The sequence below is a fragment of the Uloborus diversus genome, chromosome 6 (genome assembly GCF_026930045.1).
Source record: "Uloborus diversus isolate 005 chromosome 6, Udiv.v.3.1, whole genome shotgun sequence".
NCBI lineage: Eukaryota > Metazoa > Arthropoda > Arachnida > Araneae > Uloboridae > Uloborus > Uloborus diversus.
Window position 1 is genome coordinate 43236107 of NC_072736.1, and position 18844 is coordinate 43254950.

At 32.2% G+C, this 18844-nt stretch overlaps 1 protein-coding gene across 3 annotated transcripts in view; it reads right to left on the reverse strand.

Moving 5' to 3' along the window:
- Positions 1-18844, reverse strand: part of LOC129223874 (aquaporin-10-like) — a 169584-nt gene that overhangs the window by 17629 nt on the left and 133111 nt on the right. For 2 of the 3 annotated variants that reach the window (XM_054858241.1, XM_054858243.1), the window contains exons 6-8: positions 17827-18044; positions 12659-12852; positions 8450-8536 (exon numbers count right to left, since the gene is read on the reverse strand). In XM_054858241.1, the coding sequence (XP_054714216.1) occupies positions 8450-8536; positions 12659-12852; positions 17827-18044 (499 nt within the window). The remainder of the gene's footprint in view (positions 1-8449; positions 8537-12658; positions 12853-17826; positions 18045-18844) is intronic. The other variant, XM_054858242.1, reaches the window with a different exon arrangement.

The following is an 18844-nucleotide window of genomic DNA, read 5'->3' on the forward strand; positions in this document are numbered from 1 at the left end:
CTCAGGCATTGAAAATCGTAAATACCTATCAAAATTATAGTCAAGCGTGTTTCACGCATTGAAAATCGTAAATACGTCTCAAGAACTTGGTCAAGCGTACTCTATACGCTTTGAAAACTGAAAGTATGTCTGCAGAATTTAGTCAAGTGTATTTTAAGTATTGAAAATCATAAATACGTCTTAAAAATTTAGTCAAGCGTATTTCACGCTTTGAAAATCGTAAACACCTCTTAAAAATTTAGTCTCGCGTATTTCACGCATCGAAAATTGTAAATACGTCTCTAAACTTTAGTCAAGTGTATTTCACGCATTGAAAATCGTAAATACGTCTCAAAAGTTTAGTCAAGCATAGTTCACGCATTGAAAATCGTAAATATGTCTTAAAAGTCAAGCTTATTTTTACCAGGGCTGTGGAGTCGGAGTCGGACTGATTTTGGGGTAAAGGAGTCGGAGTCATTAGAAAATAAGCCGACTCCGACTCCGGGATTCTTTTTTTTTTTAATATTCACTGACTCTTCTTGGATTTTTTAAAAAACTGACTACCAATTAGTTCGATTACATGTATAATACGAAAATAACTGTCATTGGCAACCAGCTGACTTGATTGTTTATCTAATTTTCTGTAAAGCTACCAACGTGTCTCCTAGTTTGTTTGTTTTTTAACTCTCTTTAACTAATAGCAGCTGTCAGCAAACGGTTTTGTTGCCTAACATTTTCTAAGTAATCACTCTCAAATAAAAATAATTATATATTTTTTACATCTATCTCAATTATAAAATAGTAAAAGGAATGCATCCCTTGAGCCAGTCGGGACCTATGTCGCGGGAGGAAGCTTTTGAGGGTGTTCGGTAATTTCAAATAAGTGTTTGCACGAAAGTGCAAATCCAAAAGATCCGATAAAATATATCTGTTTTTTAAATCTAAAGACTTTGTTTATGAGCTTGATTCTTACTAAAAAGTATGAAATAAAATAAGAATATGACTTCTTACTTACAATACTCAATAACAGCAGTTAACTTTAGAATCTTATTTAGGTTAATTCTAAAGCAGTCAATAAAATTAAAATTAAAAATTGAGCGAAAAAGAAATATAGTTATAGTAAAAGCTTTTCGTACAAAGCTGTATACCGCCTCATTTTGGGTAAAATTTTCTCCAGACGTACATATACCCGGCCTCTCTCCGCAATATGGTGCCCTATTATCTATCATTGAAATTTTTTGATGAAATATAATTTAAGATTTATTGGGATTTTTTTTTCAGAATTAATATTTATATTTTTTATAAACTCCGAAATTAACTTGGGGTGTCACCCACCAGATGGGTGTCTCCTGGGGCGGACCACCCCTTCTCAAGAAAGGTTTTTCGACTTAGCAAAAAAAAATTTTGTTCTCTCAAGGAACAACTTTCAAAAATTGAAAGCACACGTTTTGATCAACGTCTTTTTGTTAAACATTAAAGGGGAGCAAATTAATCCTTTTCATTTTTTTTAAACTGAGATTTTTAAGTAGCTCACCATTGGAAACTTTTATAGTCAAATTAACTTTCTAACGTTGTATGCATCTTAAGTTTACAATAAAATGTAACGTAAAAATTACTTAAAAAGGAATTAATATTTCAATCTCTGCTTAGGGTTTTTTTCCCGTTTACATAAGGGAGGAAAATTGAATAAATAAATAAATCAAAATAAAAAAAGCTGTGGTCGGAGTTGCAGTCGGGCGTTTCAAAATCAAGGAATCGGAGTCGGAGCCGTCCATTTCCCTTCCGATTCCACAGCCCTGATTTTTACGCATCTTATTTCATATAAAATTTTTGCATCGGGAAAAATGGGGGAGTTTCAGAAAGCAACTAGGAATTTTTAAAGCACAGCCGACCTTGCTTATAACGATCCGTGATTTAACGAGAACCCGGAGGTAACGAGGAAGCCGCACATACTTGGTTGGTACCATTTTAAATCTATAAAGGTATAACTAGCTTTTAACAAGCAAATTCCAGTTATTATAGCGAGCAATATTTTTGAAATTCATTAAATTTCCATTGACTTTAACCACTGCCGTCCTGCTAACCCTTTCTTAAAAATCTCTTTCTAAAGAGTCTGAAGTTAGTGCCGAGTATTAAGATCCAGTGAACAAGTGATGACGGCCTTTTTTCTTATTTTGTGGAGTTCTCTTCTCCCGTGAATACTTCAGCTGAAATTTAAGTTAAAGTAGCTGAAGAAAATAATGAGAGGTAAGAGAGATAGTTCAACTCAACAAACTTCTTGCACTCGATTATAACGAACAAATATCATGGACTCTCACTCTCATTATAAACAGGTTCAACTGATTGAATGCTTTTCAAATTCAAACTGCCAATCATTCTAAACGTTGAGGAATCAAAATAGCACACACCTTTTCTTTTCCTGACATCTTCTTATCTTCTATATCACCTTTAGATTGTTATGATGGAATTGTTCGCTATTATGATATATGGGTGCATGCACGGTAAATGAATTTTTTGCATCCCCAAAGAAAGAGTTCTCTGTTCAGTTTAATGTTCATTATTTCACTAGTGGCCGTTATTTTTGTGTACGTAAAGATGAAGGCCCAAAAGTTGTTTGAACTTTTTTGAGTTTTATAGGCACCAGGGGAAAATGTACAGTTAGGCAGCAACACTATTGGCACAAAAACTGCCAGAGGAGTGACAAAATCATACATAGCCTATAAAAACAACATCACGCGTTCTTTTTACCATAACTTAAACTTAATACGTGATGTCTACAGACAATAAACATTGCATTGTACAAACCTGCATTTACTTAATGATAAAATGTAAACGCATAACTTCCAGGGGAAATTCTTCAGAGACTAACACAAGCACGGTTTGTTGTAGTGCAAATAGAATTGATGCAATATTTTTTGAAGTTTGCTTAACACCGTTAGCTTGCTTTTAACTTTAGTCTGTATTACGCGGGTTATTTGCAGTAGTTTTGATGCTAAATTATAGTCTTTAAATTTCGTCAAGTGAGAGTAACATTATTATTGTATGACGCGGAAATAAATACTTTTTTTATATTAATAATTATTTTTACAATGTGTTTTGACAAATACGTTTTGATGTTTATTTAGATGTATGACTGTTGTAAAAAACGTTGCTTCAGGTTATTTAAAAAAGAACGTTGAACGTGTTTGTTTAAAAAGTAGAAAAACAGGCAAGCCAGAGGAGCATACAATGCATTTATAACTATTTTCAGCTACTAATGCTAAAATGAAACAGTTAACGAGAAAAGACTGTATGGGCCAAACTGAAGACAATATTCTTTGTTAACTAAGTATACGATAAGAACAATACAATTAGTTTTACCTAAACATTTTTTATGACCATTGGAACTCAATTCTTTTCGTACATTATACTTTCCAAAATGCATTTCACTCCTTTATTTCTGATATTATAAAGTACTTCGAAGGAGGAGATACGTTTCAACGTATCAGCTGTTTTAAATCATCGAAGTAAATTTCGTATTACTTTAGTAAAATTGACAACAAAGAGATAAGGTCGTACTTTAATCAGGATTATCACGTTTTAGTGGTTTTATGAAAAATTCATCCATATAATGTGTATACTTCATGATTTAAGGTTTACGCTTCAAACAGAAAGCACAAATATTGGAAAGTTAGTTACATTTGTAAAAATGTAAAATACTTTGTAAGAATGATACTATTTGTTTACAAGGACGCCCATATAGGGGGCAAGGGGTGCTCAAGTCCCCCCTTAGAAATTGGAACTTAATTGCTTTTAGTACTTTTTTCTTTGCAAAAACGTAAAAGCATTTCGTCTCCAGTATTAATGAGTAATTTATTAAGAGATGTCAAACTTAAACAACTCTAACCTGTACTGAAATCGGTTTCTATGGGGAAAATACCCTGCTAAGCCATGGGGAAAATATCTGAGTCCCCCCCCCCTTAAAATTTTGCATATGGGCACCCATGTTTGTTTACATTTGTGAAAGTGTATTTACGATTCCAAAATATTTTTATACACGTATTTACATTAGAAAGGATGTAGCATGGTATTTACAAATTTGCAATCACTAATTCACATTGTTATTTTTCGGTTCCCTTGTTTGGTACTCGTTGCGTTACTTTTTTAGTTTATGTTTTATTCAGTAAAACATTTTAAAGAAAAATTTAGACTTTCTATTAAATGTTGAGCCTTTAGTGCTGCAACTTAAATGGTTTCTATGAGAAAATATGTAAAACGAAAAATAAAATCAGAAATTTTGAACAATACTTTAGACATTCTATTTATAAGGGCATATAAACAGGGATTAAGTAGTGGTGTAGTTTTTAGGTATTCACCATTTTCTTGTGATCACGAATAATGTGTAGTTATAGTTCTGTGTTTCTGCTAATTATGCAACGATTTTACCGTAAATTATTGTTATACGTTTATGAAACTTGGTATTTCATTTGCTGTGTCAATATATTTGCTTTTGTTCGTTCAAATAACTGCCATTCTTGGTTTGAAAAAAAAAAAAAAAAACCCACACACACAACACGTAAATCTTTAGAAGATTCCGATGCGATATATTGAAGGGAAAGAGCATTAAGAAGTATCATTTAAAATTTTGTAGGTTAGATAAGTATTACAGCACCAACTGCTAAACATTTGTGTTAACCGTATATCAGTTAAAACAATGTTTTCGCAATCATTAGTCGCTTATTTTAAAGTGATCATTATTAAAATTACAATACCATTAATCTGTTAATTTTTTTCTCTCGTAAATTTTAATGATTTAGTTCCTTGATTTTTTAACGGATTGGTTTCTTATCTATGCTTTGATGATTAATTTGGACTTTCCATGATGTATAAAGCACCAATTTATATTAGATTGACCTCATTTTATTTTCATATCACTATACAACTTGCTGCGATGCCGGATACTCTTTTCTAACACTATTCAAACACTGAGAGCAATTTATTCAAAGCTGACAATTCGGTGACACATTTTGCTCACTGAAAATTGGCATCTCTAGAGCATTTTTCACACAGGGATGTCAGTTTAAGAAAAAATAATGTTCGTCGAAATGTTATTGTCTTACCCTTTTCTAAAGGTAAAATTAAAAATAAAAATGAAAATTAAAAGCAAAGGAATAAATAAATTTGATGATTTTTTTTAAATTTTAAATCGAAGTTGAGCAGTCTATAGGAAGGTCTAGAAAATAAAACCTGCAATTGTGTTGAACAGAAAGGGATCTTTAAATACATAATTTAGGGAGATCAATTCCAGTAGATATTTTGGAAATCAAAGGAGCAAAACAAATCTATTTTTGTTTTTGCAAACACTCTTTAAGCTTCAATGTGCTCATGTAAAAAATACTTTGCTTCATTAGTGCCATTAAGGGGAGAAATTTCCAAACATTTGATTACTTAAAACCTTTATAATTCTAAAAATTACTTCGCAGGCGAAATAAAAAGTAAGTTTCACAACTTTTGATTAATTTAATAAGCACGTGATGCACATTATTCACTTTTAAGTATTGTTTTCCATCGCCAGCTTTTGCAATGTTAACGCAACCACTCACCGACCACTTTCTTTTTTTTCTTTTTATTTGTTTTAGGATATTTTGTTTTTACAGCACCTGAAATTTAAGATCTTGCTGCAGTTCTTTCATGTACTATTTTTTCCCGAACGTCGTTAATTATCTTTTGACAAGTGTGCCGGTGACCGCCGTACTCTATTCCATTATTGTTGCTAGAGGTATAATATATTGAGTATTATTGTACGTATTGAGTATTATTAATTGCAATAAAAAATGTGTAAGGTTACCATTATTAATGGGTGTAACGTTACACGAATTCTGAAGTGTGTAGCATCACTGTTTTAAAAACTCAAATTATTGTAGGAACCTAGCACTATGGTTTCAGTAGAATTCAAAGCGCATGCGTAAAGATCAGAATCGGCGCAGAGCAGGTATTATTTAGCGAAACGTAAACCGACCTTGATAGCCGAGAAGTAAAAGCTCTTGCTTTGCGAGTCTGTGAGATTCGCGTTCTTTGTTCGGACCTGACTCAGGTCATTTCCTGTCTTAGTGCAATAAAAATGTCTTGTTTATGAAAATAAATAAATACTATATTTAAATAATTGTTTCATATTGGTTGTTAAAAAGCATGAACTTGATAAATCGTTCAAGAAAGTCAGATGAAAGCTTAATTTCTTTGCAATGTGTAACCTTTTAAGCAATTTCTATGTAAGCATACAGAAAATTCTGGAGTAACCCTTACGCAGAAATGTGTGAGACGTTACGCTATAGTTACATTACCATGGTGTAACCTTCCACAAACGATGTGTAACTTTACACCAGTAATATTAGTTAAGTTGCTCTAGAGTAGTGGAGGCAGTTAAGCTGCTACCGGTTTTATGGAGTAAGATCACACATAATATTTTACATTGTACATTTTAAATTAAAATAGTACATTATGGATATTTCTGATTTAAAAAGCCTCATTATGTTTTTTATAAATATTAATAAGAATCAGTGATATAGGGTAATAGTTTTGCTAACATAATAGTAAAGTTGATTCATTTTCAAAAAGGCGGAAATACTGGCCACCAATGAGTATGTTTCAGCAGCCTACTATGGTTTTGTCATTCCTCTCTTACTAATCATACAAAATGAAATTTTAAAATAAAAGTTTTGTAATAAAATGGCAGTCGAGAAGTTCAGAACGATGTGTGTGACTTAAAATTAACGATCAAACTTGTTGAAAACTGACAAGAATGCTGATATCAGTTTCAATTTTTCTGCATAGAACATTCTCTCGAATCTGTTAAATCAGGTGCGTTTCAGGTTATTTGTAAGTTAGATCCTATAATTAAATAATTTAACAAACTTAAAGACTTTTTTTCTCTCGCTAACTGAATCTAAAAACTTGAGTAACAAATTTCTTCACTGTGCAGTGATTTAACCAACGCATACTACTAGTGAAAATCATTTAAATTTACACCCGGGGGGGGGGGGGGGGTAAATTATGGCCCAAGTTGGGCCATCAAATTTTTTTTGGAGGGGAGATTTTTAAATGTTTTAAATTTTACTTATTTAAATTTTTTTATTGATTTATTTTTAATTTATTTAAATTATTTATTTTATTTTATTTTAATTAATTTATTTAGTTTTGTGTGGTGTGTCATTGGCGCAGCACAAAACTTTTCTAATAAAGTAATAATAATAATAAAATATAAATAAATAAATAAATAAATAAATATTTTGAAAAATAAATAAATAAAAAAATATTTCGGAAAATAAATGAATAAAAAATATTTAAAAATAAATAAATAGATAAATAATCTTTTCGAAAAATAAATATAATATAAAAGAAAGCTAAAAATAAAAAAAGGAAAGAGGTTTGAGAAAAATTGGGGGGGGGGGGGATTAGTGCCATTGAACTTGGGTGGGGGGATAAGCATCCCTGCTTTACAGAGTTAACTACACGTTTACAAAAGAACGAAAGGATATTTTTTTAACGATATGTTGAAGCTTTTACAACGTTTTTATTTTTATTATTATTGTTTTAAACGTTCTTTGTTTTTTCTAATTTCTATACTTTGTAGTTGATTACCAAATTTTTCAAAATGTTGTAGTATATTTTTTGAGCTGTTTTATTCACAGTATGTTAGTACGTATATAACAAAACAAAAAAAGAAAAAAAAAAGATAAATCAGAACAATTTTAAAGTTGCAACATTAATCAGAAAAAGCAATCATCTAAAATAATTTATCTGTGCCGAAAGAAATGTAAAAAATTGTAACACTAAATTCATCATGCTAACAAAAATATTGTTTTATTTAAGAAGAAAGAAGGGGGAAAAAAACCCCCTCAGTTTTTAAGTAGACAAAACAAAAATGAAAAACATATTCTAAACGAACTCAAAAAAATATATGATAGCTTCAGAGCAACTCTAAGTTACTAATCCCAGGAATAACACTAAGATATCCTACCGTTGCTCTGATGCGACGATATTTGATATAAATAAACTCTTAATTTAAGAATAATTCCTAATTAGCGTTTTTAAGCATTTAAATTTAATTATGCTCCTAAAATATACTGAAACAATAACAAGCACTAACATCCTGTCCAAAAAGAATCGACAAAAGAAAAAAAAAAAAAACTGCGGAAAAAGCGTGTTAATTACTAGAAAAAGGAAAACATTTTTCTCAATAATTTCATTTTCATGAATTTAATTCGTCGTAAGTGATAAAAATCGTCTAGTTAAAAAAAAAAGAAAAAAAAAAAAAAAAAAAAGCGAGTGATGATGCGGTGCAAAATGCAAAGAAAAGGATAAGCAATCTTTGATTTCTCAAAATAATAATTATAATAATGTGCAGTCAATAAAGCTACATAAAATTCACAAGATAACTTTCTAAGTGAAACTAGAAATTTACATCGATAGGAATAAATGACACACAACTTACGGTGCATCGTAAAATCCTTTTCCTGTTTAGTCCGCGTTTCGTGCTTGTTGCATTTTCCTGTATGCAGAGAATTCTCTTTGAAGTCCTCTGCGAAATGTAAAAATATAGTTTTACGGGTTTGCACTTCAAAGTCAACTCTAGATTATTACGATCTACAATTTGTGTTTCTTGCACTTCGCATAATCGTAGCGTTACAAACAATGGGGTCGTTTCCGAAATTTTAAAAGTATTTTTTTCTGAAAGAGCATGTTTAAAAACATAGGATATAACCATTTTTTAAATAATTTGTTTAAGTTTAATATTTTTAAAAAATTACTTAAATCGGTGCGCTTTCATTATTTATGTTTCAGCCCGATGACATCACAAATGATGAAATGCCATTCAGTGTTTAAAAAAAAAATCGCCAAATTTTTCGCCAAGTTGGCGACAAAACGTGGCGATCAAAAGACTGGCGATATATCGCCAAGTGTCCGCGAAATCATAACCACTTCAGTTTACATCGAAATTAACAATGTCCCTCCAAAAAGGGGCAAAAGACCCCCTTAGGAACATCCGAATGCAATCAAAAGAGAAGGTGCACAACTAGAACCCACCAGGTGTCCACGTACCAAATTTAAACTTTCTAGGACGTACCGTTTTTGAGTTATACGAGATCCATACACACATACATAAGAAGTACATACAGACGTCACGAGAAAACTCGTTGTAATTAACTCGGGGATCATCAAAATGGATATTTCGGGTGTCTGTACAATCCTAGGCATATATCCACGTGTGGTCGAGTTGAAAAAAACCCCCAACATTCATTCGGGGGTGAGCAAAATAGAAATTAAGGCCGATTTTTGAGGGAAATTTTTTTCGCGAATTCAATACTTCCTTTTTTGTAAAAGGAAGTAAAAAGAACTACTCGTCGATTTTTTTTTTTCGAATTGGTCTGCAAACCTTTCCGGAGCTAGAAAAAAGATACCATAAAAATTTCAGAGAAATCGGCTGGGTAGTTCTCGAGTTTTACACGTTCACACAAACAGATGATTAAAGACAGATGATTAAACAGAAAATTCTCCGTTATTTTCAAGATAACAATTGCAAATTTTATCGGAAAAGTGCGGTGAAAAGAATTTTCAAATGTGAGACGGCTCTAGGTTTTTGTTGCCCATGCCCCCCCCCCTTCCCATACCGTTTCAGATTATTATTAACTATGTAAAATGAATCTTTTTTAAACGAAGAGGGATGCATATTAAAGAATTTGAGAGTCAAAAATTTTGATTTTTTGAATTTCAAAACTTAGCTGGTAAAAAAATTACTTCGAGAACAAAGTGTAAACGGACAAAGTGCTGTAAAATATAATATCCATTTAAATAAAATCATTTATAAAGTGCTCTTTTTTTTTCTGAACAGAATCTTTTCAAACTCACATTAATTATTAATTACGTATTTATATTTTCTGAAGTAGCTCATGTTTATGAATTTCGCAGTTATTCAACTAAAGAAGAAGTGTACTTAATTTTTTAGAAGGCGATAAGCAATACTATGGGCATTTATAAATTGAAAAAAAAAATTCAATAAACGAGCTGATGTGTGCATCACATGATTTCCTTTTACTCCAAGTTAATGTCATTTCACCATTATTAGCAATTTTAATGTGATTCAATAATTTACTTTCCAAATATCACCAACAGTGATCAAATTGAAATCAGATTAAAAAGAAAGAAAAAAAAAACCTTGGCGACCAAAAGACTGGCGATATATCGCCAAGTGTCCATCAAATTATAACAGCACTTGAGTTTACATCGAAATTAACAATGATACCCCCCCCAAAAAGGGGGGGGGAGACCCCTTTAGAAGCACCCGAATGCAACCAAAAGGGGAGGTGTACAACTAGACCCCACTCGGTGTCTACGCGCCAAGTTTCAACTTTCTAGGACATACCGTTCTTGAGTTATGCGACATACAAACACACATACATACATACTTACATACAGACGTCACGAGAAAACTTGTTGTAATTTATTTATTTATTAAAGTATTGCACACTACAGAACGAACCCAGGTACAGTGGCAACAATAATATAAAAAAAGCAGTTAAAACAAACTATACATTTAAAATATTAAAACATAAAGACTTAAAATTGTAAAATGACAACTTAAAAATATCTAAATCAGGACAATGAGTTAAAAAAAGTTTATAAAATTTAAAAAGACAAAAATTATCAACATAGTTCCGTCTGGTAAAATTTTTTTAAAAAGAAGAATGACTCCTAAGAGTCCTACTTGGGACAGCAAGTTATATCGAATTGATGACGGGGAATCGTCAACTCGAGTTGAACTCGGGAATCGTCAAAATGGATATTTCGCGTGTCTATAAGTTCTTAAGTACTTATCCACCGGTGGTCGAGTCAAAAAAAAAAAAAAAAAAAAAAAAAAAACTCAACATTCATTCGGGGTGAGTAAAATGGAAATTGAGGTCGATTTGTGAGTGAAATTTTTTCGCGAATACAATACTTCCTTTTTTGTAAAAGGAAGTAAAAACAATTGATCATTCCACAGGAAAATTACTTTTGTTAATAAAACTTTGTTTGAAATAACGAAATTCTAAGCCATTTATATGAGGAAAAAGAAATGCTTTTAGAAATACGGCAGAAAAAAAAATTATATTTTTCACTCTAAAAAATATATAAACTATTCTGAGATGTAGGTATATTTCTAACTAACCACTTAACTGTTTCGTTCTAACACCGTTTGGATGTCGTAAAGGTGTCTTTTTCTGATTTATACAAATGCCGTTCGGGCAACATGTTTTCCTCCGTCATTCCGCTAATTTACCTCTGCTCAGTTGCGCACACAGAGGGACCCCTCTCATCGTCCTTGAGTTTTTTTTTTTCTTGATTGACTATAATCCCATATGTATCAATAATTTAAGATTTAATAAATGAAAAAATAAAATTTGTTTTCTCTTTTTCTTTCCCTGCAAAATTGAACTGTAGAGAACATAAATTGTTCTATAATGATAATTTTGCTTCGCTGTTTTTATTTTTAACTATGAGAAAAGAAAATACACCCATTCTTATGCTTTATGGTATTTTAATTTTGTATTTGTTGTTAATAAATTAATTTTATTAACTGATGCAGGGTTATTTTTCAATATTTTTTTAATCGGTTTTGTTTCTGCCAATTGATAAAATTAAAAAAAAAAGGTTTGGATGCGTGTAAGAGTATGATATAAGAATGGTGGACCTTCGTTCCTGATCCCCCCCCCCCTTTGAAAAATTCCTGTGTGCGCTACTGCTTGTGCTTATCTGTCTTTAAATTAACACAACAGATTTGAGTTTATATAATTGTTTGGACACAAAATTACTTGTCAAAAATTTGCTTATTTTCGGACACAATGGGACCAAAAAAGAAAAGTTAAGTTGTTAATAAACAACTAGCTACGTCGCCCGGCTTTGCACGGTCCACCTCGAAAATAAAAGTTATGTCAAGTGAAGCGTGTTCAACAATCAGGCTTGAACAAAAGAAAAAAAAAGTATCAGTAAAATTTTGCGGCAGATTTCGGAAAAATAACCAAAAAGTAAACATTTGAAATCCCCCGATTACAGGAGAAACCTTTAAACAAAATCTAGAACTTTATTTGCTCATATTCAAGACAAAAAATGCCGACAGATCTTTCGTCTCAATGACTTTTTCACGCTATAAATTTCAACAAAAGCACTGTTGTGGAAAGTTGAGATGAAGCACTGAACAATAATTTGAATAAAGGAAAGTCTTCGAAAAATAGGGATTTTGTGCCGAAATCTAGCTGTCACAGTTAATAGTTTTCAATTGATATATCCGCTAATTATTATCGGAGGATTGTGTTAAATAGCCAAACATAAAGACGGGAAGATTACGAATCCATCGATACTTGGTTCGATGGTCAGTTCATTGTCGTTCGGGAGAAGAAACTTGGACATAGATACATAGGTACATACTTAGATACATACGCTCAGTTTTTAATTATATAAGATACTGCAGTGAAGGTAAAAGAAACATTTAATTCCTCTTGAAGAAACGAAAGTTTTTCCATGTTTCTAAGTAAGCAACGATTTTGTTTGCTTTCGGACGGGTGTACAACTTTTATTGTGTGCTAGATTGTGAAATATTTTTTCACTTTCGAGTCTAGGGAGGTTAAATAAGAAATCTTTTCAAATATTTGCAACCTAAAACACTTACTCTTCTTGTCAATAAAAGGAAGATCTTCTTTCTTCTTAAATTCTCCGTTCGTCTTGATTTCTACGGGTCCCCCGAAGTCGTAACTGTCAACTGGCCAGTGTTGTTCGATGAGTAGCCTATAGGCCCAAGCTCCAATGACGGCACCAATGTGAGGTCCTACAACTGGCACCCAGAAGTAATTGTAGTCCCGGAAACTATAGGGAGAGAGAAAAAAAGATGGACATCAAAGGAAAGATCGTTAAGCCTTTTGAGAATTAATATTGATGTTGATGTTAATAATAGAGAAGCAGACATACGCAAGAAAGTACAAGGGCGGATCCAGCTACTGGCTATGGGGGGTTACTATCCGAAAAGGGGAGGGTCAAAGTGCAATTTTCAGGCACAAAAAGGAGATCTGGTGCAATTTTTTTGAAATATAAGCCCTCAAAATGCAGTCTTAGACTGCATTTGGTTGCTTAATGGAGAGGTCATGACCCCCAATCTAGAACCTCCCTTGAAGAAGGATGCAAGTTAATTTTCGCATTTCATTTCTCTTACGGTTATGTCGTTTTACAGTCGTTTACAAAAAAAAAAAAAAAAAAAAAAATCGATATACTATTAGAAAATTCAGATTTAGCGTAATTTTTGGAACAATAACATATTAAAAAAATAATCAAATGTACTTTCATGATGATTTGAGCTACATCAAGACCAAACCAGATTTTATATCAATTTTCTTTTTTTACTCACTGTTGCAGTATTTTTTTTTATATGTAATAAGTTTTGAGACAATTATTAATATTTACGATATTCCATAAACTATTCTTTTCCCCCCTTAACTACGTATATTCAGAGCGCTGTATGGTTGCTATTCCATAACTTTTATTTTCAAAACAGGCTATGAGAGCTACATTAAGCATCAGCCATCAATTACAAACAATTATTCCACAAATAAATAAATAAATAAAAATAAAAAAGTTATAAAATAAAAAATAAAAATAAATAAATAAATAAAATAAAATAGTAATGAAATAAAAAAAGACATAAATAATATGAATAACAATAAAATAATGTGATGTAATAACTAAATGAATTCCTTCGTTCAGAAAAATAAAATTAAAAATAACAATGTTTTATTGCACAAAACCTGCTGATTACTACAGTAATCTACAAGCTTTGTGTAATAAAACGTTGTTAATTTTACTTTTAATTTTAATGTGATGTAATTGATTTTTTTTCAACTTATATATTTCAAAACTTCAAGAGTAAAACATTTTATCAAATTGCTTTAGAATCTAAATTGTTATTCGAGTGAAGCTCACTGAGATGACTTTCATCCCGGGGCATCAGGAGTATGTCCTCTTTGCGCATCGATAAAAGAGGGAGCCCAATTGCAGGAGCGGGTACAGACTAGAATTTTAGAGGGGGGGGGGAACTAGAACTGTTTGGAGGCGGAACAAAAGCACCAAATCTAGAGTAATAACGCGCCAAGAACGGCATAAAATTTATTAATTAGTTTTAGAAGGAATGAAAGGAAAAACTTTTTTAAATATTTACTAAAATAAATAACGCATTTAGAAGTTCGGCGAACACTAACATTTAATTCATAAAAGATATTAACACAATGTGTGATAATAGCTTTACATGATATATTCTACTTCCATCCAGCTTATATTCAATTATTAAATTATGACCATATACCATACACAATAATGATGGATGTCGTAATGATGGATGGATATTGTCGACAGTTTAGGGGGGAGAGGATCATGACCCCATGACCCTCCCCTCATATAAGCCCTGTCCAATTGTAACATTAAAGCACGTGTACGCAAATCTTTTGAAAATCTGTTCCTTAACAACGCTGTTATAGTAGTTTTTAAAAACTATTTAAACTAATTAAATGTCCAACAAAGTCCTGTAATTTTTAGAGAAACTAGGCTTTATTATGCTACGCATTTAGAAATTAATGATTGTATGATGTATGTTGTATAATGTCAACATTTTAGTTTTTAGATTATTGAACGTAGGCGTATACAAAGAAAAGTGAAAGTAATTGCTCTTCCTGAACATTCTCAAAGGCGTTTTCCTAAACATCAAAGCATGCATAATTAGTAAAAAACTAATAAAATTAAAAAAAAACCCCTCAAAAGTTAAAGCTTTGGCAATCAAGAACAGCAGCAAATAGTATTTTTTTTTAAATGTTTTTGAAGCGTTCTTCTTTTCGAATTTCCTTGCTGTATTACTCCGTGTTTCTAAAAGTCATAATTTTGCTTAAATTTCAATCTCATCTTTCAGATTTTTTATTCGTATATAGAGTACTAGTGGCACCCTCACGGCTTTGCCCGTAATAGAAAATTAAAAGGTCTTTTGGTTCGCCTGTATATTTACAAATAATGTATGGTGAATTTTCTCGCCAATTGGCTTGTACCCATGTTACGGTTCCACGTTATGATAATTTCGTAAATTTACTCGTCCATTTTATAACAATTTTTTTCCGGAAAATGTTCTTATAATTGGAATAAAAAAAGAACAAAATCGAATTTTCGAAAAATCGCTTCGAGGTACACACCCCCATGCTACAAACTAATTCTGTGCCAAATTTCATGAAAATCAGCCGAAAGGTATAGGCGCTATAAGCGTCACAGAGATCTTTACAGACAGAAATCCGGACAGAGAGAGATCCAGACAGAGAGACTTTCAGCTTTATTATTAGTAAAGATTATACGAAAAAAAACATTAATCTTAATTAAAAAAAATACTACGCGAAAGGATCAACAATAAATAAATTAACTATGCAGCAACAAATGTACATAACTGTAAGATACTAAAGATACTTTTAAAAATGCTATAGTGTAGAAAAGAATACCTATTTGTTTTAAAGCAGACAAGATGAAAATGGAAAGCACTCTGAATGGAATCATTTAAATATATTAAGTGCAAGAAATTCCTAAGTTTGATATGATTCAAAGGATCATCATTCACACTTACTGTGTATAACATTTCAACAAAGTTGCTTTTTTAACTTATTGAGTATTTCAATGAGTAAGCGTATCATTTTTTTTTCTTGCAAAACTTTCTCTCCCTTGGCGTCGTTTTCAAAAGTGTTTTACGGCTATACAAACACTTAAGATCCTTTCCAAAACAAACAGATAGGAGTCTCAGATAAATATTTCTCCCTCTCGCGCTAAACAAAAAGATCTTCAACAATTGAGGTCAGAGCTTTTTTTTTTCTTCTCTGAAAGGCAATTTATACAAGTATTCGATAGGAAACATAAGAAACCGATTTCAAACTGTTTTGAAAACTTTCGCTAAACTGATAATAAAATTTGCAATGATGTTGAAAATTGAGATTATGGGCTGTTAAATAATTGTGTCAGGGAAGGATGTATTTACGCGAACTTTACAGAAAGTAAATGTAAACTATTGTCAGGAGGTGGGCTCAGGTACATTTTCAACTTAAAAATCAACCTGAAAATTCTACTTTTAACGGAACTATAGTGGAACAATAAACCTAAATTTACAAACATGTCATTCTCATAAAAAATAGTATAATTTCCGACACTTTTAAATTTTTTAAAATCAATTTTAACAATTACATACCATCGCATTTTTTTTATTTGGGCATAATCAAGTATCAATATTTTGTAAATAAGTAATTTATGAATGAGCGAAAAATATTTTGCTTTGGAACGAAAAGGAGAATATAAGATGCCTCAACTTCAAATCATTAGGACTTAAAATTTGAAATAAAATCGTGCTGAAACGCAACAACGAAATATTTGTGGAATTAGACGTTAAAATATATTGTAATTGGAATCATAAAAAATCAAAAAGGGAATTATTCCTCAGCCAGTGGAAATCCGAAGTATAAAATAGTTTGAACAAACAAAAGAAAAAAAAAACTACTGAAAATAAGGCAGAGAAAATAGCAGTTTTGTTTTAAAAAGACTTTTTTCAATTTCAGTTAAAAAAAAAAAAAAAAAAAAAATCAAGGAACCAATTACAGAGCTACTTTCTATCTTCCATGATCCATTGCTGTAGTCTTTTTATTGCAGTTTTGAGATTAGTGTTTTGTCAAAAGCATGTTATGTCAAAAGCATGACGTTTATAAATTTTAGTTTATTATACTAGTTAATAGTTAGTAATAGTAGTAGTTTTATCGTGCAAAAGAGGTTAATCCATAGAGTTTATATATACTAAAGTGCGTGTTCCTTTATCCACGAATCCAGGAACTGCTTGTCAACAGGATTAGAAAGTGATGATCTAAGAGCAATCCAGCTTCTGGTTTTGGAGAAGATCATTATTGTAAAAGGGGAAGAGGGTCAAAGTGCAATATTCGGGCATATACAGGTCTGGGGTGTTTTTTTCGGAATTTAAGTCTCCAAAATGCACTACTGGACTGTATTTGGTCATTTGAAGAGAGTGCCATGACCCCCTGTGGATATGCTCTTGAAACGGACCCCACGGTTCAGAAATTAGTCATTTGTTTCTCGTGGAACGAAGGCTAGGGAAGCGTAGACAGATCGGGAACATTTTTGGCACCAACTGGCACTGACACTTAAATTAACTTGACACCAACTGATATAATTTTTCGAGGTCAGACTTTCACCTAATGTTTAGGGTGGTTCAAAAAAACTTTTTTTTCAGCTATAGTCCAGGACACCCCCATTTTTTTAGACTTACTAATAGTTTTATATTCCGTAAAAGTTTTAGCCTCTTACTCAAATTTTAAGACGGTGTTCAATGACCCGTTAATTTAACATTAGCCGTAGCATAGAAAATGACACAAATTTTTCCGCAGCTGTTTTTTATAAATAATTATTTTACTGCAATGCTGTATATGCATATTACTAGTATGATAATGTGTAGCATTGTTTTTTCATTTCAATGTATTTTTTAACCCCCTTCCCCATACTAATGAAGTTTGGGGGAAGGGGTTGAGCACCCTCTTTCAGTTGAAATATATATATATATATATATATATATATATATATATATATATATATATATATATAGGAAGCTAAAACTCTTTCAGTATATTACTATCTCCAAGTCTAAAAAAACTGAGGGGTGTCCTGTTATCTAGGAGAAACTTTTTTTACATGTATTTTTGAACCATGGTGTTGATCAGTTTCAAAATTGTTTAGAAAAGCATTCGAATGCACCGAAAGATAAAATAGCCTGACCTGAAAACGTGCTTTCCCCATCCGGCAAGGGCAGTGAACATCCTAGGGCTCAGATCTCTGGCAGGGTTGAGCGGGGCTCCACAATTCAAGGCAAATCCGAAGATGATCGCCGTCAGAGAGAGTCCAATGTACAAGGGATAGAAATTTTTCGGGATGGTCATATTGTGTGGATCGGTCACCGCGACGATAGCAATCATGAGCAGCATTGTACCGACGATCTGTTGAGGGAAAAGAAAAAATAAAATGAGCATATTATCTAGGACTGCAAAAAGGCCGGCCTTTTCTTAATAATAATAATAATAATAATAATAATAACAATAATAATAAAAGCCAGGCCAGACGGCTTTTATTAAATGCTAATGGTACCCGCACGGCTTTGCCCGTAGTAGAAAATTAAAAGTTCATTTGGTTCGCCTATATATTTACAAATAATGGATGGTGATAATGCTCTCCGACGGAGGACATTATTGGCAACATCGAATCCAGTCTGAGACAGCTACCGCGAGCAGAGGCTGAGGAAATTCGTCGAGAAGCGTCCCGCATCTTGCAAAAACCAAACCACCCAAAAGTAATGTCAGCAGTGAGGAGAGAAATGCTTTAAAAAATCTCAATGAAGATAAATCAATCGTCATCGTCCCTGCGGACAAAGGTAATGCAACAACTATTCTCAACACTGAAGACATCAACAAAGATAATGGATCTTCTAGATCCTATCATCTACGTTAAACTCCAGCGGGACCCTACCTTTAGAATCCTGAAGAAGACCAACTTACTAATAAATAAGTCAACACTACCTGATAAAACTAAGCAGATCATCTCAACTTCTGAAGCACTTATACCCAGCTTATGTGGTTTACCAAAAATTCACAAGGAAGAGGTACCATTAAGACACATTGTCAGTGCCATAAATTCGCCAACTTACATCCTTTCCAACCATCTTGCCAGCCTGCTAAAACCTAACGTCGGCAAAACAGGCTCTTTTGTTCGTGATTCTACCCACTTCATAGAGAAGCTCAAA